A 24,359-nucleotide genomic window follows, 5' to 3' on the forward strand; every position below is an offset into this window, starting at 1 on the left:
ATATATAGATATACGGGCGCGCGCACACACACACACACACACACACACACACACACACACACACACACACACACACACACACACACACACACACACACACACACACACACACACACACACACACACACACACACACACACACACACACACACAAACGTGTATATATAAGTAATGTTTACATGATGATGTTTTGAAAAAGCAAAAACAAAGAAAATAAGCATAACCCTACGTAGTATCCATACATTAACTCCAAATCTCTGTTAAATTATCAATTTTATATATCAACACTATTTCAGTTCATTCTGGGGGATCAACTATTCCCCCCCCCCCCTGCTTTTCTCTAGCAACCCAGGAAATTTTCCATTAAAGTAACGGATTTTGGTTTTAGTGTGCCCCTTGAGTGCAACTATATCTTAGAAACACTGATCGAAATTGTAGTCATGTAAATAATGTCTACTTTGCAAGTTGAATAATATATGGTATTGGTAGAAACGTCTCTGCAGAAACTTGAGATAGTTTACAATCTCTATGGAATTAAGACTCGGCTCGAGGGGGAATGAATACTGCACATAAAAATGTAAAATTGCAGCGCGTCTTCCAGCTCTGCGTCCCTTGTGCGCAGAGGAAGTGCGCGTTACACGCTCTCGGACGCTCGCTCGTCCACCTACGTCAGACTCCAGCGAGCCTACCCCAACTAGTCTCAAACCCCAAATCGCCACACGCGAAGCGCGCTCGGGAGGAGAACCAGCATCTGACAGCCACTGCTGGGCTTCGTCACATCGGACTTCTCAGAGAAGGAGCGTGAAGTAAGAAGAGCTGCAGAGGAGAGAGAAAAAAGAAAAAAGACGAAAGAACGAGCATTCGATGGGATCTCGAGGATAAAGAACAGAAGCGTGAGAAGAGTTTGTTTCCACGCTCGGTACTGGTGCGAGGCTGAAAGGAAATGTGCGCCTTAACATGGATATCCGAGGAGGGATAAAACTCGACAAACACCACCTACTCGAACTGAGGCGGGTAAATCATTTCTGCCTCTTCTAAGTACTATATTTGATTTAATTACGGCGTCATTCATTTGTGTTCATTGACTGCTTCGCCATCGATCTCCATCTTCCCCTCATTAAGGTCGCGCGTGTCCTCGCTGACTCCGGGTGAAAAGCTGGGTGGTACACCCTGGACTGGTCGCCAGCCAATCGCACATTGACAGACAGACAAAATATCCATTCACACTTTAGGAAATTTTAAAGTCTACATTAAGACACCTCTACACATGAATAACGCATGGTCAAAAAGATAAAGAAAATTAAAGGGGGAGTGCGGGGCAATATTGAGTTTTTTTCAGAATCCTTTTTATTTCCCAAAGAAATTACTGAGCAGCAAGCACACATATTGTACATACATGTGTCTTTAATTGCATGGCTTTGTAAGCATATGCATCATCAGAGAAAATTTGTATATCTTGGGGATGTATTGACATTTATCTTTGTTTACATATCATGTGTTCTGTGCGGGGTCACAAATCCACCTATTGCCACAGGCAGAACTCATTTGCTGTCAGTAATCAGAGGGGGGATTGAACTGAGTCCGGGCTCATCATCTCTCCCAGTTTTTAATTGAACTGAGCTCTGAGCTTGATTGCGGTTAAGATTGTCCAAAAGCCGCACGTCAGCAACTTCATTGCAAGTTATTCTCAGAATCCTCATAGAAAGTGTGTCCGATGCAGCTTAGAATTGATCACTGAGAAACACAATGGCCCCGTGGCAGTTCTTTTTTTGGTTTACCTTTTTGTAGGTATAATGTTGACTTTTAAACCAATTTACTCATTTTTCAAAGATGTATTATTCATCCCACATTTTGCATCTTTCTACATCTATTTGGGCACCTCCTTCATTGACACACTTGTGATGATGCCACTGTGTCTGAAATAAGAGGATGAAACAACATAACATGCAGAGAAAAGCAGGAAAAGTAGACATTGCATTGGTAAATGAGTACTAAAATGTTAGATTAAGTTGCTTCTCACCATGTTCTGAGGTGCATATGAACATGTGGTGTACGGCTGCATGTTTGAATGTCGGGGATTATCGTCTAAATTTAGTTAAGGTCATTTACTACCCCACAGAGAGTTTTTGCTCTGGGGTATAGTACTTTTGGTTATTTTGGGCAGTCTGTTGCTCTGGATATAGCTTATGTGATTACGACTAATGAAGCTTTATTTCACATTGCCGTTTGCACAGCTGTTTATGAGCACCCCCCCCCCCCCCCCCCCAACACACACACACATTTACAACATGTTTGTCATGCAATGAGACATGAGGCTAGGTACTGGTTGATTGGTGCACGTGGAAAACATCCAAAAAGAACCCAAAACTGCTGTCCAGTATGAGAAATGTATTAGGTTTATCTGTTTTGTTGTAAGGGCACATGGTGAAGCAAGCATAGTGCTGCAGAATTTCCCACAAGATCAATTAAATGTCTAGTTCAGCCGGGCAATATGGCCAAGGCCATAGCTCAGTATTTTTTTATTTTTTTTTTCCTCTGAATGGCGATACACAATATATACGGTAGTCTGCAATTTTTCCAAAGCTGGAGATTGTTAAACTCATAACAACCCAGTATATAAAATGTTCCCAATACTTAATGTTTCCTTCCTTCTTTGAACTTTGTGTAGCTGCTCATCAAGGCTTTGTTTTTTCATGGCTAGTGCAATTTGGCATGAAATCTGTGCAGGGATAGGCTGGAGCGAGACTCGGTTTGGGTATTTTCATAAATGCATGCAAGCGGGTGCAACATGCCGCATTAATAAAGAGAGGGGAGGGTTGCCATTGTGGGCATGAACACATCTGACTTGAAGTAGCTCTGATCAGTCCCTGAAAAAGCGAAAGACGTGCTGATATTCTTTAGAAGAATAAATTGATTTGTTCGTACTTCAATGCAAGAAGAAAAATAGACGTCTCCTTTAGTGTGTCGACTCCATGAATTCGTTCACAAGCCACATAAGCAAAACATCTATCCATTGTGACCAGTTACCGTAATTTTTGGACTATAAATCGCACCGGAGTATAAATCGCACCAGCCATAAAATGCCCAAAAAAGTGAAAAAAAAAACATATATATGTATATAAGTCGCTCCTGAGTATAAGTGGCCCCCCCACCCAAACTATGAAAAAAAAACGCGATTTATAGTCCGAAAATTACGGTAATTGTAATCTCTGACTGGCAATAATGTCATTAGTGCAGACTACTGGATTACTGGAGAATATCCCATCTGTTGCTTATCCCCACAACAAAGGGGAATTCAATGCCCAAACTTTCTTTGGAATAATATGTTCTGTGCAGCCCAACTAGTCAAAACACACTCATCTGATTAATGTTTGTTTGTGCAATATGAATTCAGCTGGGAAAATACATCTGTTTCTATCCATCTCAGGGGGCAACCATTTTGCAACTCGACAATTTTCTGAAACTGAACCGTGATTGGCAACTGTGATGTCATTTTCAGTCAACAGGAAATGGCCGCCCCTGAGATGGATAAAACCGGGTGACATTTGCTGCTTAAATTATATATAGATATATATATTTTTTTACCGTTTTTTTCCGTGTATAGTGCGCCCCCATGTATAATACGCACCCTAAAAATGGCATGCTGATGCTGGAAAAAAGCCTGTACCCATGTATAATACGCACCCAATTTTTATGAATTTTCTTTTATGAATTTTTTTTTTTTTTTTAAGTCCCAATGATTGTCACACACGCAGGGAGGCAATGGGTCCCATTTTTATAGTCTTTGGTATGGTCCTAACTAGGCTGGATGTAATTTTTTCTGTTGGCGTTGATTTCTCAGACTGTCCATAAACGCACCACCGCGCTCCGTGCGCGCACGGGAAAGAGGCGTGCGGACGTGAAAAAGGCGTCTCTGTATGGGAGAGACGTTGAAGAGGAATAAAAACACCCTTGGAAACCAAAACTTGGTGATTTCAAGTTTCATTTCGAGGGACATTTGTCACGTCTCGTCCCCAAAGTTTCTGTTCGCGTCGCCCCTCTCTTCCTGTGTCACCTCAATCGATGTAACGTGTTTTGTATTTAAGTCCTGTCTGCCCCTCGCTCACCGTCGGATCATTGCATGTGTTACTGTCATGATGTCTGTTTGCTTTCTGTTCCTGTCTTTGGTAATATCACCCTGTCTTTTTGTTCCACGACTTTGTCGGTCAGTCCTGTTGTTGGTTTTGTTTTCTAAAAAAAAAAAAAAAAAAAATTTAAAAAAAAAAAACTTAAATTTTTTTTGTACCCATGTATAATGCGCACCCCAGATTTTAGGACAATAAATTCGTTAAATTTTGCGCACTATACACGGAAAAAACGGTAAATATTAATCAGAATGCTCTGTTTAGACTGGTGGGGCCACATACGACATATGATTGTAAAGACAAGTTTGGGGTTGAGCTCCCCTTTAATAAAAAGGTTAGCCGCCTTGAACCCTAAACCTGCATGGCAAACTTGAAGTTCATGAATAAAAGTCCCTGGCTTTAGTTTAGTGCCTTCTTCTTAGCAATCTACGAAAACGTTGCAAACAATAACTGAAAAACAATAAAACATGGGTTAGAAGATCTTGCTCATTTTGCTTCTTCTCATAAGGCACATGCAAAAAATGTAGTTCATATGAATTCCTGTTTGGTGAAAGCATCAGCAGTTTTCCTGCCCTATACTCTAATACAACAATTTCATTGTGTGTGGAAATGGAAAACACTTCCACAATACCGGAGTAACATCAAAGAAACATATTTCCATCTGAATAGGAACAGACAGTAATTGGCCCCTTTTCCAGTATTTGGTGAGAAAGTGAGGTCTGATCTGATGCTGCTCATGGCTCCTGCGAGTGTGCCAGCAGGATTTAGTGAAAAGAGCTGCTTCCCTCACTGAGATGTTAAAGTTGAAGCCTGTCTCCTGGAGCTTTTCATCTAAAAGCTCACAGTGCCTGCTCCTTCTTGCTACAATTCTCCCACTGCAACATTTCAAACTGAACTTTGAACTGTTGGGACAAAAAATCCTGAAATTGCTCATAGAGAGAATGGCGGCAGCCAGTACTCAGCTCACTAACAAGCACATTGCATTTTCCGTGACTATTGTATGACAAGATATTGTTGCTTCAGCAGCTCAACACTTTGGAAGAGCAGTCAGAGAAAATGGTTTTATTAGCAGTAGCAGGTGAATACGTTTAACCCTGCAGCAATACATTATTCTCTCTATTTTTACTAAATTCATCACTGCCATGCGACCATATTTAAGTGCTATCTTCTAAGTTATTACTTTAAGGAGCTACCTGAAAACTGGTGCCCAAAAATTGTTAAAATTTCAAGCCTATTTGGAAGGGATGAATCCATCAAAGGACAGTGGCAATTTTTTTGAGATGTTTAAATCTGGACATGCAGATAGATGCAAGCAGGGACAACCTTTCAACATGTGCTATTGTTCTTGTCGTAGGGGAGATTGGGACAAGTGGTCTCGCAGAGCGCCCCGTTTGGAGAAATGAAGAAGCTGGCATATGATGTGTCACACCAGCGGCTTGTGGGCTTACATCAAAACACTATTAGTCTCTTTGTTTTGCACCGATATTTGAGGCTCAGTCTTGGCAGGCGGATATGTTGGATTTTCCTCAATTGGCTCCCACGGTGAGCTGTTTGTGGAGAACCGAAATTAGTTGGCGTATATAACCTCACTTCAAACAAGTTTTCAGCATAATCTCACTGGCTACTTTATTAGGTGTACCCGCACAACCCTGTGAGGTGCAGAGCTGGATTGAAATTTCAATTCAATTTCAATTCCTTTGCAAAGATAATAATGCCACTCTGACATTGGCAATCAAAACAAAACCTTAATCTATAACCAGAACAATTCAATTGAAAAGACATGCAACACAAGAAAAGGAAATCAGTACAGAGAGAACTAAAGTAATGCGCATGCATAATAAAGAGATCACAACGTAGAACATATGACTCTAGTCCGAAAGGCTTTACGCTGTCCTCCAGTCAGTTCTAGACTTTAAAGTTCTGCTACTGTTCTATAAATCGCTGACTGGTCTTGGTCTTGAATACCAAAGGTGGCCATTTACACCTGTTGTCACCTGTGCGTGGGTCCGTCATTGACAAAATGTTGTCATCAGACTTAGCTGGCGTAAATTTAAAACACTGAAGGAATAAGCATTGATGAAATCAATTATGGTTTGTCACCTGGTCCACCACATCTAAAATTAAGGTTTTAATTTTTTTTTTAAATAAATCAAATATTCTAAATATTGTCTGGCATTATACAAGCTACAAATTCTTTGCCTTGCTTTTATATATATTTACATTTCACATTGAATTACCTTGTGAATGAAATGTGTTTTATAAATAAAGCAGCCTTGACTTGAGACTGCAAAGTTTTGTGAGACATGCACGGATATTTGGAGGAATCGACATTGCGTGCTGGTTGCAGCCAAATTATGCACTCCATTTTGCCTCTACAGTTTTGAAATGTATCAACATTTAATTCCACACAACTATGAAATTCTTAATGATTGATTTATTGATTACTATGGTCAACTTTGGTGATGGATACTGTCAGTCTCTGTTGGTGATGTAATTGTGTGAATAATTCTGACACAAATTTCCCCCTATAAATGTAGTTCCAAAAATTGGTTGCTGTGTGTGACTGTGCACCTTGACTGAAACTCCAGTTTCAGCAGAAGAAACCTCTTAGCTGTGTGTATGGTGTTGTGACAATCTGCAACAGTATGTTGTTATTGGTTCTGAAAAATAATCCAGGTTGACTGAAAGCATGTGGGTGGCCAAATATCTTGCGTTACCTGTAAAGCTTCAAATACTGTAACCAATGTTGATATCGTCATTGTGTACCCTGTCCCTTCTGTGCTCCTGCTGCAACATCAATTTCCCTTTAAGGGACAACCGTTTCTGATTAAGATTCTGATAGAGCTCTATAGGATGTAACAATATCGTGTAGGTACACCATATCTAATGCCAGTGAGAGAGTACATGCATATTAATTACCTGTGACATTGTGAGGTAATCTCAAATACTGAAAGACAAATGAAGCTCAATTGCTATCGTTTTTGGTCATTTAGTTTCACAGCACCACAAAACTGCGAGACACAATCTGACAAGATGCCGCTATCTGGTCCAGTCTGTCACGGAAGTGCTACTGTGGCACTTTGATTCACGTGCGTGGAGTCAAGAAGGGAAATTTCACGATTACTAGCAATCTCAATGGGAGCGGGGGCAGAAAATGAATTTTAAATAACCTGCAGGGCCTCACAAGCTGTGGGATGGAGGAAAACACAGATCAAGCGGGTGTCAGTAGATCAAGCAAAGTCACAGCTCAGGTGATAAAAAATGTAGCATCTGCCATTTTTACTAGTCTTGTATCGTCTCTGTAGGGAGTGGGTGTCTGGTCTCATTCATGTTTCAGTGCTTGAGGGTGTGCGCTAGACCGAGAGTGTGTCTGTACTACGGCCCAGGATTTCAGTGTGGATTTTTATCTTCATCTGGACGAGGAGCACCTTTCTATTAACACACTTTTGATCCCTGAAAAAAATGATAGCGGCTGCGTGATCATTCGTAGAGGAGAGGGTCAAATCACCCGGCATCACTGTCCGACTGTTCTACAATTTTCAGTTTGTCAGCTTCAGCGGCTGCTGTCAGATGAGACAAGGATAAGAGGTAGCATTCTGACAATGCTTGAAATCTTGAGTGCTTTTGTCTGTGGAGATTAGAGGTTATTCACCAACAGGAAAACATATATTCAAAAGTCAAATAAAACACTTTTATATAATAGTCTTCTTTCAGGAGTAGGACAAAATGGCAATATTGCAGTATAACACAAGGTTGTCAATAAAGGATGCATCAATAGAATACAAGTTCAAGAACTTAAATGTGCATAGGATACTTGCTGATACCACCAAAAAAGCAGGCAAACAAGAAAACCCGCGCGCACACACACACACACGCACACAACATGGGAGTAATCAATTTCCGTAAGTCATTGCTCTTGTGACAACCAAGTCATAAGGGTAAATCACTGAAGATGTTCAACAACTGCTGTGGTCACTGCGGTACCTGACCTGCTACTAGTCAGCATCTTTAGATCAAAAGATGTCTTTTATCCACCAAGTAACTGAGGCCTCGTGTCTGCCAGTAATGGAGGTAAAAAGTTAACGATGAGAAGATTAGATGAGACTGCCTTTTGAATGGAAGATCTCAAGTGTTTCCAAACATTTGTTAATTGAGCTCTCAAAGGTGAATGATCAGCCAACACAATTTTATATATTACAGTGAACCCATATTCCTTTGTGTGCCTTCGTGTGCCTCCTCCCTACTCACCACACACCCATTCCCAACCTCCAGGCCTCCACAGCCATGTTCGACCAATTCTCAATTTCCATCACCATGTCGTAACATAAGGTAAAGTACAACTTGAACGAGACGGTGCCTGGGAACTCAAAACAAGTTCCTGTAAAGCTGTCATTTTGCCCGTTCAAGGTTTCCGCCCGACAGCGACGTTGAATGTTTCTCAGCGTTTTTGGAAGAATTTGGGTGATAAAAATGTTTTTTTTTTTACCCAGTGCATTTCAATTTTCCCTATTGACCTCCCGAGCTGGCCCCTCTCCCCGCGAATAGCAGAGGGTCCACTGTACAGCCGCGTATCATTATACACATGTCAGGAACATTACTTGTAAGGCTATAAGTGCCTTTCTGTATGTGTAAATCTACCCTGCCTCCAGCCCAAGGTCCACTGGGGTTGGTTCCAGCTCTTCCACGACTCTAATGAGGACAAGTTGTATAGAGAATGGATGAGGTTGCAGTGCTACTGTAGGTTCTGGTAAATTTCAGGTCCTTCTCTTTTTATTATAAAATATGTAATATGTATTCAGTGAAGCTCTTGCAATTATTCTCTGTTGAAGGAGAAGCCCTGCAAAAATAGCTGAAAGCATAAAAAGGTGATTTGAAGTCTCTGTTTTATTATTTAAAGCTAACATTTACTTATGGCATTGGCATTGTAATAACCGCAGGATATGTCGAAGCAAAGATGACACTCTAAAGTCAATCTCCATATTGAGATTTATGGGGTAGACGTGTTGCCTTTTAATGGCTTTGTAGACTCAGAAGTGAGTGTATTGTATGCAAATGCAGCGCATGTACAGTATGTATTCACACAATGAATAGGCATGCTTGCTTCTGCTTTTCAAAGATAACTCTCAAAGAGCAAATTTTCCGTTGTCTCTTTTTTCCACTGCTTGCTTCTTGATAGACTCAACAGAATAGTATTGTTTTCAACTCTCTCGTTAGTTCTGCACACTGATTGTGACCAGTCAAAGAAAACTGTGTCCTTACTCAGTTCAATGTATCAGCGAGAGTAAGTTTCGCGAATTTTTTCATGTCATTTAATCTTTTCTCACTTTATCACTAGCTTGTCACAGACAAATATTTAATCTTGTAATCACACTGGAGATGTCAACATGTTTGGGTGTGTTTGACAGAAAAATGATGTCAGCGACAGCAGGAATATGTCTCATTATGGGAACTTTTTTTAGACCCTAATACGGGTTGCATCAAAAATTAGACTCCAAGAAAATGTGACTCCTCCAAGGAACTGCGAATAGTTTTGCGCTGTCAGCAATTTGCAGCAAAGATTTAATCTCTGCATCTTGGAGGAATTTGAGAAGACGTCCAGTGCTTCATTGCATGTCTGACAACCAGTCTCCTTTTTGTTTTGTCTCAGCAAGTTTCAGTACAAGCTTGAAATCCCATTTGTTTTTATTTTGCAGACATGATCCCTGCTATGCACTGTTAAGCACATTTGAACATTGATTTTGTCTTTGTAGTCTCTGCCTGGACAAATCTTTTTGTTTCTGTTTTTACACTTCCTTGCCTTAAAGCTGTTTTCAGCTAATTTTCTTTTGTCCTGAAATGCATTTTCAAAGATTTTTAAGAAACAAAGATCAAGTAGTTTTTCAGCATTTTTAGGTCTTAAATAATGTAAATAGCTGTCGAGAGAGACACTACTATGTTATCGGAAACCACAGTACTCTACGAATCAGTTCTTAAGAACTTATTTTAATTGGAATTGGAGTAGTTGATGACTGATGAATTTATTTTTGTACAAATTAAACTACAGAATATATTATTGCTATGTAAATGTCTCTCAGAGAGGTGCCATGGTGCACATCTGCTTGGACGTAACATCACATAGCTTTTGTCTCTAGCCCACTACCTCGTCGAGAGTGAAATAAGAGTTGTTGTTTGCAATGCAAAAAGTAATGCGCATTTTGCCTTGATTGAATCAACATTCAATTTCAGGCAAATAATTGGTTCTTTATGGTCAATAATTGCTTATTATCCCAAATAGATATACTATATGGAGCACACTCATTCAATGCATTTTCTTTTAACTACAACTAACAACTAGTGTGTCCTAAGAAAAAAAACTTTATTCACATATTGGTCTCCATCTTTAGTAATTTAGGAAATTTAGCCTAATGCCCATCTGTATTTGGAATTCACTTCTAATGTGCCCCCCTTCCTTCTCTTCTTGTTAACAGGGAACAAGTGTAAGTGCTCAAAAGGACAAAGAAAGAATATCATACATTTAGCATTGGATTTAAGATCGCATCGACCTGAGACCATCAAAATGGAGTTGCTGTGGAAACTGGCACTGCTGCTGTCATTGCTGGACTGCCTGGCAGGTAAACCTCCTGAATGACCAATTTTTATTTTCTGTGTATTGGGATATTAACTATGAATTGTTATTCAAAAATTGATGACAGCTCTAGAAACTACTGAATAGAGGGCATCTGAAAAAAAATGAGGTTTTATGGCGCCCAGCACCTTTCTAGTAATCCCTGTAATTTGTGGACAATGTTGATGTCTTTTCCCTGCGATCTTCAAGCAGCATGACTTCAGTTTAGGGGCACTGCTAGGAAAAAAAAGAGACAGATTTTCCCCTCTGAAAAAAACCCTCCCTGTCTTGCAGTTGAAAATGTGGTCATTCTTTTTAAAGGGCACTTCAATCATCAACCTATTTGTGATTGCATGGCTAGTCGCACAGAAATCCTTTCACTGATCTTGCTTTTAATGAGAGACCTAAATTGAGTCTCTTACAAAATGTTCAGGGTCAAATGTGACGTCTCCTAATGTCGGAGTTTGAGGATGAGAGCAATATAAATGAGGGTTTTGCGGCATGAGCATAATACATAAAAGAATGACGAATCTTTCATGTTGTCTTGTTACAGATTACCCGTTCCCCCCAGTATCTGGGCTGTAAAATAATTAGCATCTGTGTGCCTTACTTCATCACTTTGTCTCTTTGTGCTGCATTTTCACACCTACATATGCAATTTTGGCAATTAGCACGGTTTATCTGTAAATCCAGTACACATCAGATGATGTGTCGCTAAGTGTCAGTTGATAAAGGATTAGAATCTGCCGTTTAAATTTGTGTCCCTGTATTATAGGCCCTCAGGCATTATCTGGACACAGTAAAGAGTGAAGAGATTTGATGCCAGATGAACAGTTTTAATCAGAGCATTCATGACAGTGCTGCATACCATACAAAAAAAACTAATTAAATGCAAATTATAGAATATTTTTATGTTAAAGGCAAACTACTTCTTTTGAAAGGGTTTTGTTGGTCAGACTTGGCTGTTTGCAAACAATCACTCTATATGATACATTTGTCTTTTTCTAAAGACAGATTATAATCAAATAAAGCAAAATTACTGAATTTCAGTCACTGCAGCAAACTAATTCACACATTTTCATACAATAACATTGATTGTCCAGATACCGTAATTTTCGGACTATAAGTCGCGTTTTTTTTCATAGTTTGGGTGGGGGGGGGGGGCGATTTATACTCAGGAGCGACTTATATATGTTTTTTTTCACAAATCTTTACTTGATCATTAACACATCACTTACTTACAAGTATAGTTGACCACTTCACATGTTATTTTTAGTATAGTTGATCACTTCACATGCTTTGATATCTTTATCTTGAACATATTCAAAACATAAAAAATAGAGAGAAAAAAATCAAATAAAGTAATTAACACTAAAGCGCCATATCCTCTGGACATGTCCTCTGCCACCAGGATAACATAAAGGACGAGACATTTGATCGATGGATTTAATGATTTGGAGTGACACAAATGGTTTGATAATATTGTTGTTTATGTGATAGTTATTTAAAATATAGTTTATATATCGTATGGGCCTGTGGAATAATTTGAACTGCGGCGCGGCACACGGCATTGTTGACAAAGGACGATCGATGGATTTAATGAATTGGAGTGGCACAGATGGTTTTATAAACGTGTTATTTATGTAATAGTTTTTTTTAAAATAACTGAATGTTACGTCAGGCCCGTTCTCAGCTCCTCGTTTGTGTTTGTCACGTTAGCATACCGTATCATTTAGCCTGTTGTTGCTCGTTCATGTCTGTTCTTGGTGTTGGATTTTGTCGAATAAATTGCCCCCCAAAATGCGACTTATACTCCGGAGCGACTTATATATGTTTTTTTTCACATTTTTGGGCATTTTATGGCTGGTGCGACTTATACTCCGGAGCGACTTATAGTCCGAAAATTACGGTACTTTAAAGTGCAACTGGTTATGGTAGTTATGTATTGAAACATGTGAAGCTGCCTTTCACTTTCAAATCTAATTTTACTTTCAGAAAAATTTCAAAGTGAAAAAAATAATTCTCTTTTTACTCATGACAAAAGGTCTGTGATTATGACTGATGTAGTTTCTGTTCCCACAGTATATGAGAGGAGGTTGGGCAGTTGGCCATGACAAAAGCCTTCTTATAGCGGAATACATTAAGACCCTCAAAGCCTTGGTATTCTAAGAAATACATGAATAGTATTTTAGAACGCATGAGCACGATACTGAGTAGCATAAGCAGTGTCATTATATCAGGTATTTGCTTTGAGGAAGGTTATACGTACACCAGGCAGCCAGCCGGCTAGTACGTGGACGAGCCGATGAGCCAGAAGGAAGTCCTTTCCATAGAAAGTTCATCGGGAATTAACCAGATCCCTCCCCATTCTTTCCACCCAGGGGCGCTGGATGTGTGTTTGTATATGTCAGGGAGCAGGGAGGTGACTTTGGACTTGGTTGGAAGATGCATTTTGACCCGTCCGCTTAGACTTTCCTGAACCAGCCATCATGTGAAAAATGCTTCAGCAATACTATCACAACTCTTGAGAGGAAAATTACAGTCAATTTCAGTGTATTCCTTGCTTGGTGAAATCACGCTGATACCTGTATCTCATATCTGACTTGCTGTAAATACACTAAACAGGCACTCACAAAAAGAGTGAAGCTTGCACCCACTAGGGGTAGAGTTTTGACAAAACCACTTTTATCACAAGAGGGGTAATGAAAAAGCGTTTTTATTCTTTTATATAATACAACAGTTTTTAGCGGGGTGGGAAAGCAAGTCTAAATTTCCCTAACTTCTGTTTCTATGCCAGTGTTCTGTTGAGCCAAAAGGAATTAGCTCAACTGTCAACCTAGATCAGGGGTGTCTAGACTGGGTCCTGGAGGGCCGCTGTCTTGCCTATTATCCATGGATGTGTCTGAATGTCCACTCTTATCCCCTAACCCAGGTCTATTCAATTATGATTTCAGTTGGGCCAGATTTTCACATCAAGAAATGTAGCTGCGCCATACACATTGGTGAATTGACACTTTTTGTCAATTTTCGAAACAAAAAATTCCCCTATATCTTGCCACTCCTCCTGTTTTTAGCACCGCTGGCCACGGTTCAAAACAACACCGTCAGCAAGGTGGGTAGGCTACGCGAATGTTGCATTCACCGTTTCAAACACTGCAAGAGTTTTTGAAATCTTGCAAACTGACATGCCCTCTGCATCTCTTAAATGCAATTCAATTAAGGCAGCCTGAAACATAGGCTCGGGGCCCCCTGTGGCCTGTGGGCCACTAATTGAATAGGTCTGCCGTCTTAAAACGCACTCGATAGGGAATAGTAATAGTGTGCACATTCGGTCGCAGCCCATGTCTCCCTGCTGCAACGCACCTGATTGAAATGAGCGGGATCGTGTTCAGGCTTCTTCAGATACGAATATTTACATGTTAATGTCGGTTATGAGCCAGAGGTGTCCACCTTAAAACATGGGATATTTACAAAGAAAGGTGTTTATGAAACAGCCGTTTTGATGAATGTATGTGTATGTAAACGAAAATTGAAATAGATCACTTCACAAGTGAACAGCATTTTCATTCCATTTGGTCATTTGGTTTCATTCTTATAAGAGTACAATGCTTCAAGTAAACTATAACTGATATAAAGCTTCACGTCCAATGACGACAGGACACTTTCCGGATTTGGCAGTTTCATTGGTCAGAAGTGATGACACTGTCGATAAATATATTGGTCGCATGGAGCTAGTTGCTAAAAATAAATTATCCGCGTCAGATATAAGTCGCAGCGCAGTGTTCAAAATGTGGGGAAAAAAGTAGCAGCTTGTTGTCTGGAAATTATGATTTATACGTAATATGCATCATGTAAATATTTGTAGTTTTCAATGAAATCTTACAAATCACAAGCACTTCATGAAGATATGTTTCATATATACTTTATATCTTAGGATTTCTGGTTTGAAAAATTCCTGATTGATTGGCAACCAGACCGAGGTGGATTCCACCTTTTTCCCAGTCAGCAAAGAAAAGCTTGAGCTTGCTTGTAACCCTAAAAAGGAACGTTTTGAATTTTGGATTCTGTTTTTCATTTATTTTGTTGATTTATCACAGGTGTCATCTGTGGTCAAGCTACTGAAAAGCTGTAGGCATAGCAGGCAGTCCTTGATACATTGTGACTTTTCAAATTTATCATCACCACTGATCTTTTGAAAGTGCATGCTCTCCTGAAGATCTAGTCAGTAGAATGCAGTGCGTTACATGAAAAGCAGCTTTGAAGGCTGGTCAAAACAAGGCTTTTTGTGAAGAAATATATTATACAGCCCTGTACGTGACTGTCGCTGTTTTTTTTGGTTGCTTCATTTTTTGGGCAAGGAGTTTGCTAAAATGCTCAGAAAGAAGGTATAATTGGAGGTAAAACAATTATTTCATTTTTTAGAAGTTGCACTTTTTTTATTGATTTGTTTTGCAGCATTTGTTTGGATTTAAGACCATTGTGTAACATCAATGTGATAGTGTTGTGACTCAGAAAATAATCTAAGTTTAAAAACGAATGGATTTTTAAAAAAAAGTGTTTATCCTTTGGTTGATGTTTCAATTAAGGTAGCCTCTAGTAGCTATTATCTGACAGCTAATAACCTCCTCACCATTGCTGAGGGAATAAAAGCAATTCAATAACAAATGGTCCTTGCTGAAGCAGCATGTTTCTCTGCCTATGTACATGGTCAAAGGAAATAATAACAACCAAGAAATAGCTTTAGTTTTCTCATCCCACATACAGAGTTAATCGTAATCAATGATATGTTTCCCCAATGAATCTGCTGTTAGACACCATCATAAAAGGGGTATTATTGCATTTCTTGTGAACTAGTTTTGATTTGCGCGTACATAGTATAGTGCAGCATGCTTGGCTATTACTTGAGAATATTGATCTAATTTCTCTTTTTACAGACAATATTGTAAGTAGTGGCAATACCCCAAAGCCAAAGTTTTCACTCTTGGGCATTTTCATTTTATGTATCAATATTTTTCCTGCTTTACCAATAGTGCTAAGGTTATGAGCTTAATAAATTTGAGAAGAAAAAAGTTGCCTAATATTTTGATTAGATGTGCTTGAACCTATAGTATAACACCTGGTATAACCTAATCCTTGAAATAATATTTGTCTCAATGAGAGATCTGAAAGATGTCCGTTATCGACTCACACAGAGACGAAAGCTGGTTCTAAAAATAAGATTGGCTTTTTTATTTGATGCATAAAACCTTGAGCTGAAACGAATGGATTTGGGACCTCTCAAACGGCCGATAACTCCCCTACAGCTGACTCCCCATGTGCCTGTTTATGCATGCTGAGGTAAGATGTAGGTATTCATTTGGCGTCAGCTTGTATTGAATTGGAGATAAGTTTTCATGTCAGACCCCAAAACGGCTCGGCTCTCTTCCTTCCTTCCACCTACTACGGTTTTTCCTTGTTTGAGAAGCCTTATGAAATGTCTGCATATTATCACTATCAGGCAGCAGGTGACGGATAAGAGTAGAGGCGACCTATTTTCTTTAAAGAATCTTTCATAATGACCTCCATCTTGGTCCCAATGTATTGAATGGGGAACTTTCTGTCAGGATTTTGGATCAGTGCACTTGCCAGATAGAGTGATTTTTCATCATTTTGCTTTCGCAGCCCAGAGGTGCTCATGGCTGGTCTAGCCACGGGATTCTGCCTTAACCTCGACTTAGATCTGCAAATAGGTGACAATCTGTCACCTCTGGTTACTTGTCAGATGCATTCCCACATTGCACCTGGTTGCTCAAATTAAATTCTCTAGGGTAAAAGAAAACGTCCTTGTTCTGTTGATTTCAGACTGATACACAAGCTTTCCTGAAGCTCTCTGTCGCGAGGGGAAATAAAAAGTTTCAGGGTGTTTACGTCAGTGTGAACAGGGCCTTCAACCTCAGCCACAGTTCTCAATTCCTTCCTGTTTTTCCAACCCTTACTCAACATTATGCCAAAAATTGCAACGGTGCTCTCGACAGACAGGCCATTTAAGAGCTACCGTCATAAGCCCTTGGTGGTGTGACCAAATAGAATACTGCTGTTCATTGACTTGACTATATTAAGTGCACTCCGCTTTGGCATTCATTTTATTGATTTCTTTAAAGAGGAAACAGTTTAGTCTTATATGCATCAATTTTCTGCACCACCTTTCCATATTATGGTCACAAATGAGCTGGAGGCTTTGGACACGAGGTACGGTACAATCTGGACTAGTCGGCGGTTAGTCACACTTCCATTCACATGGTACAAAATCTCTTCAGCATAGAAAAACACATTGACAGATGCTTTTTGTTAAAAAAAACACATTAATCTCTATCGGTTTTACACAGCTCCTTGTTAAAATGTCCTCCCTCGCAGTACTTTGACAGACATCCATCATCTAACAAAACCACGGCCTTTTAGCCTGCGTAACCTTTTGAGAGGCTTTTCATTGTGGAGGCGAACAATCAGCACACAAGGCCTCTTGTCAAACATCTCCACCATTCTCAGTTATTTTTGGGGATAAGCCTTGTACTCTCAATGCTCTAGAAACCTGCTTTTCCGACGAATAAGTTGTCTAACCTCCACAGCTTTCTTATTCCTGTGCCATTACACAAATGCAAATGCATTCTCAAAAAGTCTATAATAAATTCCCTTTACAATTACTCCAAGCATCTATTGTTTGCAATGCAATTACCATGAGCCTTGCGGACTATTGTATTCACTGTTGCACCTGTCTAATTAAAATAGGGAGGGGATTTTGCATAAAAAAAATCACGCTGCTTTTCATTTTTTTATTCATTTTGTGGAATAATCTTTTTTTTTTTCGTTTCCAAAAATCCCATGCTTAACATTCTGACTTAGATAGCAGACAATTTCCCCTGGACAAGCGAGCGAAGTGAGACTATAAATATGCAGTGGTTCCCCATTTGCAGCAATTAAAGCTTTCACCGTTTTCGACAAACTCTCTGTGACATTGGAAAACATGGCTAAATGCATTCTTCTTGTAGTTGTAAATGATTAATTTAATTTTAACAGATGCATTTTATTAAGAAAAAATACTGTCAGCTTATGTTCCTTGTTGACCCTGAAATTTCTGCGTGACTCTGCCTTTCTCTATGTACAGCATCTTATCCCATTTGCTTCCTTGTGCTCTACCTGCCTACATGTACAAAACAAATTTTAGGTTTACTCGAGGCATCAATACTGATATACATATTTTTGTGTGTCTCCGTATAGGTAACAGACTTTTGCTTAGGCCCGTGTTTACCAAACAACCCGGCAGTGTGGTGTTTCCCCTTCAACCTGGAGAGAATCAGAGAGAGGTGGTGTTTAGCTGCGAGGCCCAGGGCCATCCCCCACCCTCATACAGGTAAAGCCTACAGGCATCGCTCAGTGTTCTGGGTGGTAGCAAGCAATCTAAAAGCATGTTTGCTGTAGACAAAAGGGTTTTATGTTTAAGACCTGTTGCAAAACAAAAATATGGAAAATTGGTCCATCCGCCACAGAAGTGAAGCCACGCAACCTTCGGAGGACCCAGCCTGTGAATTATGCACAGCCTGAGAGTTTGTGGGTTTGGAGAGGCAGAACATACCTGATTGAACTGTTTCCATCTGTACTGCCTGACACTTTGGGTTACAACACTCCCTTTTGGGGCACTCTGAATAACAGAACGGCACATTTGAACATTTTTCTTTGATTTTCCAAATGGTCTTTTTGTTGGCTCAAACACCATAAACATATACGTATATATATTACATAGATGCTCTTAGCTACACCAGGGCTGCCCAAGTTTGATCCTCAAGAGCCCCTTTCTAGCCTGTTTCAGATGTGTCACAACTGCAACACACCTGATTCAAAAACAAACCAACCAAAAATGTGACTCGCACATATTTTTTCTTATTTGTGCTGCATTTTTGGAGTAGTGCAACTTATACTCCAGAGTGACTTATTGTTTCAAAAAATCTAGTATTATGTATGTACATTTTTTGTGCAACCCTTCACTAAAAGACATTATGCTCTTTAACTTAATATATGGGATGTGATACGATTTAAAGACGGTTTATTTTGAAGTGGAACAACCTGATTGAGGTCAATTAAGTGATTTCGATTCAATCCAATATGATACAGCCCAATTTGACAGGGTATAATGCAATGAGATTCTTATTGTCATTGTGTAATATGGGTGAATTTGTCAGTAGGTAACTTTAATGTAGCATTTATTTTAAATATAAATTTCTCCGATAAATGACGGAAGTATCTTGGTAAGTTTTAAAGTGGAACGTTTCGATTCAGGTCGACTTGATGTAGTCGCATCTTTTGAATCAAAAGTGATTTTCCGATTCAAATCGTGTTTTCGAGGACATTTGTTCATTTTTCTGATGTATGCCCAATAATACACATACACATGCAAAAAAAGAGCATCATAAATTTATTGGACAAAGCTATTGATCAATGCCACACTTGCGATGACATGTGGATATGGATCTGCGGGAGTCTCCTTAACTTACTGTTGTCTTTCTGAAACCATATAGCAACTCAAAAGAATCTTGCAAAAGACCTTGATGGTCAGGAAGACAAATGATAGTCTCAAAATGTTTCACATTTAAGAAACTACATGTCAAAAATCCTGTAATCCACCAAATATGTACTCTAGAGTCTCAGCATTTGTTTTACGCACTGATCAATGCCCAGCACCTTGCCTCTTAGAAAAGATGACAAATGAAAACAAACTGAAATATGCTATAATTTGTGTAAAGGCCACAATCAATCCTTTGAGACCACATCACATTTGCAATTCAGCACAATATAGTTAAATGCAAATGGCCTTTTAATGTGTAATAGGTTGAAGTGATCCCCTTGAAAGACAGTTTATTCTGCCAGCATTATAGCTTCTGCATCCTGGTTGTTATGTTTAATTGAAACAATTATAGAAAATCTCATTATGTTTATCAAATTAAGTGCACATTGACCAGTTTATTAACTATTTCTGTGTGGACAGTCAAACTCATCTTTGATAAAATGAGTCTTTTATTATGCCAAAAGAGCATGTCCAGCTCACATTAAATTTAGCTTTAATTACAGCAAGTACCAGGTGGCAGTTGATATACTCCATTTAGATTGCTCGCAAACTGCTATGCTGTAATGCTTCTCTTTCACGGAGGTGACTTTTATGGATATTCGAGTGGTCATTAAGGGTTAAATAAACAAAACATATTGCACTCATGACTTTGGCAGCTTTTTGCTTATGAAAGGTCACCGATTGGGAATGTTGGAAAAGGCTTTGGTTTTTGTAGATTTTGGATCTCTCTGTTGATCACCTGGAGGAAAACAACTGGGCTATTTTTAGGAGCAATAAGGATAAATTCATTTGTCTTAACCTACAACGGAAGACTGCTGCCGTGAAAATAAAAAGTCTTCACAACCCTTTTAAAAATGACATTTTTTTACAATAGATACTGCATACATAATATACTTATATTTATATATATATATATATATATATATATATATATATATATATATATATATATATATATATATATATATATATATATATATAAACGAGACCAAATAAATCTTTTCAAAACCATTTTGATACGATATGTTTCTGTTTACTGTTACAATATGTATTGCAATACGTGTGCTTTATTTTACCAATATATTTGTGAAAATTGTCATATGAATACCCAAATATTAGTTTGATTATACCTGATATCAAACATGTTTTCTTCAACGGTTATTGATGCTTTCAGTTTACCACCAGCGCAGTGCCTGTTTGAGATATGTGCACTTTGAGAGACATGCCAGCAAATTTTATGAAGGAATGTGCAATATTGATTGTGACGCCTTCTTACCAATACGTGAATTATAAAGAGGCCCGCAACGTTATATTCCCAAATAAATTTTTTAGCACACCCCTACAATTAGATGGGAGTCACAAGACACCTGTCATCGCTTAAAGTGCCCCTGACTAACCCTAAATTAAGTTCTGTTTTAGTCGTTATTTTCCTGACATTTTTCACATCTAACAGCATAAGAGGAGAGCACTTCTACAGAATCTAGTTGATCTCATTATTCAACAATATTAGTGAAGAAAATAGTAAGCATAATTTCCAAGGCAGGAAATATTTCATGGAACACTGTGAGGATAAGCCTAATAAAATACGGTGCCAACAGTGACACCATTAAGAACTTCAAAATTCATGAAAAACAAGTAAAAAAACTGCTCAGGTAGGTTGCCATGACATTGCTGCAACATTGAGGGAGCATCAGGAATTCATGGAAGGCACTGGTTGTGAAGTACATGTGACAACCATCTCCCGTCTTCTTCATATGCCCGGGCTGTGAAAGAAATTGAATCAGGAAAAAATCAAGTTTTGAAATCTCCCAAATGCATGTGGGAAAAGGTGTCTTGGTCCGATGAAAGCAAGGCTGAGCTTTTTGGCCGTTATACCAAAAGGTTAGTTATTTGTCATGACTGTTTGCATGCAACGCTTTCAAAAATTCAATTTCAGAAACAGCGAAGCATCACACTTTTGAAGTAAAGAGGAAACTGACTACTTTATCAGTATGGTGAAAGACATCATGACTACAAGGTCTTTTATTGATGATAGAAAGTAGAAAGCGGAAATTTGCGCCATGATGTCCGTGCTTCACGGTTTAGAGATAACACAATTAATCAAAACTACCATACATATATATATATATATATATATATATATAGACACACACGCACACACACATATACATAGTACAAATTAAACACAAAACCACACTCGCATCCACACACACATCGACACACACACACATACGCAGACACACCCACGCAACCACACACCCACACGCACTTACACACACACAAACACAACAACAATAATGCAAACATTTGCTGCATTCTAAAAGCAAGCTTTGTGGGAAGATGAAAAGATATTCTCAGAAAAAGTTAGAGCTTTTCATTTTGAAGGAAGGTCTCTTGCTTAAAGCCTAAATGAGCCAGAAGAATCTTTAGAAAGCTGCTTTGTTGGTCATTTCAGGAGATTGCATTATGGTTTGATGCCTGCATCAAACATGAAAATGTGCTATTATTTCTGTCATGAAAATGTTTTTAATGCCACAATTTGTTTGTTGGTTCGTCTGCAACTTCCCATTCCATATATTCAATTGAAGTTTTATGTGGGTTGATGAAGCAAAACTTTCTTAACGATTGTATTTTAGGAAGCCATTCTGATTTTAAAAGAATCCTAGTTGCAGTATTTCTTCATTCCTTACAAGATATTTTGGATTATGACTTACTCGCTCTTTTTGCTCTGTCTTATTTTTCACAGGTGGAGGCTTAATGACTCTTTCATCGTGCCAACGTCGGGGTCACGATATTCCCTTACGGGAGGAAATTTACACATTACCCATCTGAGTAAAGCAGACGATTCTGGCATATTTCAGTGTCTGGCATCAAACTCATTTGGCACGATCGTCAGCAGAGAGGCCAGTCTTCACATTGCCTGTAAGTTCATATGGGAAAACTGTTCTTTTCAATGTTTAGAAAACAATTGAAACAGAAACATTTTGCCGCCATTAAGAGGAAAGTAACCTCGCAAGATTTCCAGAGTCACGGTGCCCTTGTGAGCTGTGTGCTTGTCAAAAACAAGTCAGAAGAGGCACTGGAGAAATATTTTTCTGCTGATATCTTTCCACAAATTGTGGCTAAAAGGGGTTCGAATGAAATTGTTATCATTTACAAATTCATGTATTGAGAGAAGGGGTTTCAAGGAATCCTCAATTTTAGTTACTGATATTTCCTTGTGCTAATTTAAATACATTTTCCTGTGACAAGGTGACAAACAATCCCAAAAGGTTGTTTATGTTGAGCCAATTTGGGTTTATTTTTATTTTATGTATTTAAAGTTTGAGTCTCTTCAATTGAACTTCAAATGTTTTCACTACAGCCTGATGTTTGCCCGAGTAAAAGTTTCATTGAAACGGATGTAGCATTTTACTGAAAATATTATGACCTCGCATGATTCTCTAGGAAATGACGGATGCGATCTCCCTGCAATAACAACGCTCTCCATTGCGTTAATAACGAGAAAACACAAAGCAACTTTTTGTGTTTATACAATTCAAACAATCTCTCTAGTGCTCCATTTGAGTCTTTGACTCTGTCATGTGTTTATAAACTTGCGATCCATTTCATGAAGAGTGTGTGATTGTGTGGCGGGGCCTTGACAAGACCCCATATAGCTGCTGCATCACTGGCCTCATCCGTCATATTTTATACGGGTCTGGGGCATCTCTGATGGCAAGGTGAGCTTGGGGCCTGCTCTGTTGATGGGTGTCCATATCAAGTGACAGCCCTCATATCGATTAATAGATTGTACAGCTTGACAGAATGCTGATGTCTGTCTACCTGTCGGTTTGTCTGCCATATCATATAGTAGAAGATGCACAGATGATCTCTTGGTGCACAGAGGGCGAGTACTACATGTACCCACATCTCTAGGTTTGGGTGCGTCCTTGTCCCTAGTGTATAGTACAGATTGCGGGGCTGATGTTCTATCAGGTTTTCTGTCATATTCATCCTTCCTGTCACTTTTCAGACACGACCTAAACTGCATTTCATTGTGATAGCCCTCATCCATCTCCTGGGCCAGACCTCAGACTCACTGCTTTTGTCAACAGCTGGGGACAAGTTTCAGGGCTGATATGTCATAGATCATATTTATTGGTCCTGGTTTAACTTAATTAAGTGTGTTGTGTGATTGAGCATGTCTTCAGCCAAGAAAATAACTCACAGTGCAGCAGCCTGTTATGAGAGTCAGTCCTGGGTCATTTGTAACACACTGCGAGTCCGAATAGGGCAATATGCTTTTTCAAACACCTCGGGGCTGACACCTCCCTCGGCTATGTGTGCTGTTAGACAAAGACAAAGCTCCCCCTCAATGAAGCCAGGGCTTGGATCTTCATTCGTATCTGGTAATATAATCAAGGCTGGTTTCTTAAGAACATAAGAGAGCAATTGTTTCTAAAAACAACACTACATCGTCTTTAACAATGTCTTTATGTGACTCCCTGCTGACACTATCACTGTCTTGGATTTGCCTCAGCCAAAGATAACTGCAGATCCAAATCCAGGAATGTGGAGCTCATATGTTAAGAACACTTGTAATCCTCTGCCAGATGGATGCTATAACAGTTTCTCTTACCATCTGGACAGACTTAAACCCTGACAAATGTTCTTGATCCAGATGACAACAATTACTTTTTTTTTAAAAAAATAGAGTCTCTATTTCCCTATTACAAGTGTTGGATTAAATAATTTTGGCAATTGCTTAGCCAGATTGTGTTTTAAAATCTGCCTGGGTTATTCCGGTGCTAAATGGGCAAGTTTTGTAAAATGACATCAACTATTGCGGTGTCAGGCATGCTGCATTGGGTCACTGTCCTGATAAGGAGAAATGCACAGCCGAGTTAGTGAGCTGCATATAAATCCACAAGGGTATAACACTGTGTTTAATGAAGGGTGAAATGGCTGTATATATGAAAGCAAAGCAGGATGTGACTCCCTTGTATCTAGCTGCCCGTGATTTCTTCTATCAAATTCAGCCCTGTAATTACTC

General features: G+C 39.1%; 1 protein-coding gene across 4 annotated transcripts in view; it reads left to right on the forward strand.

The window, feature by feature from the left end:
* The first annotated feature begins 669 nt into the window (after nucleotides 1-669).
* Nucleotides 670-24,359, forward strand: part of cntn3a.1 (contactin 3a, tandem duplicate 1) — a 66,454-nt gene continuing 42,764 nt past the window's right edge. For 3 of the 4 annotated variants that reach the window (XR_009713712.1, XM_061272258.1, XM_061272262.1), the window contains exons 1-4: nucleotides 670-1,014; nucleotides 10,592-10,735; nucleotides 17,983-18,115; nucleotides 22,071-22,246. Coding sequence is in view for 3 of the 4 variants with exons in the window: in XM_061272258.1 (XP_061128242.1) it covers nucleotides 10,681-10,735; nucleotides 17,983-18,115; nucleotides 22,071-22,246 (364 nt within the window). In the remaining variant the exon portion in view is untranslated. The remainder of the gene's footprint in view (nucleotides 1,015-10,591; nucleotides 10,736-17,982; nucleotides 18,116-22,070; nucleotides 22,247-24,359) is intronic. The other variant, XM_061272259.1, reaches the window with a different exon arrangement.

The sequence above is a fragment of the Syngnathus typhle genome, linkage group LG2 (genome assembly GCF_033458585.1).
Source record: "Syngnathus typhle isolate RoL2023-S1 ecotype Sweden linkage group LG2, RoL_Styp_1.0, whole genome shotgun sequence".
In the NCBI taxonomy this organism is placed as follows: domain Eukaryota; kingdom Metazoa; phylum Chordata; class Actinopteri; order Syngnathiformes; family Syngnathidae; genus Syngnathus; species Syngnathus typhle.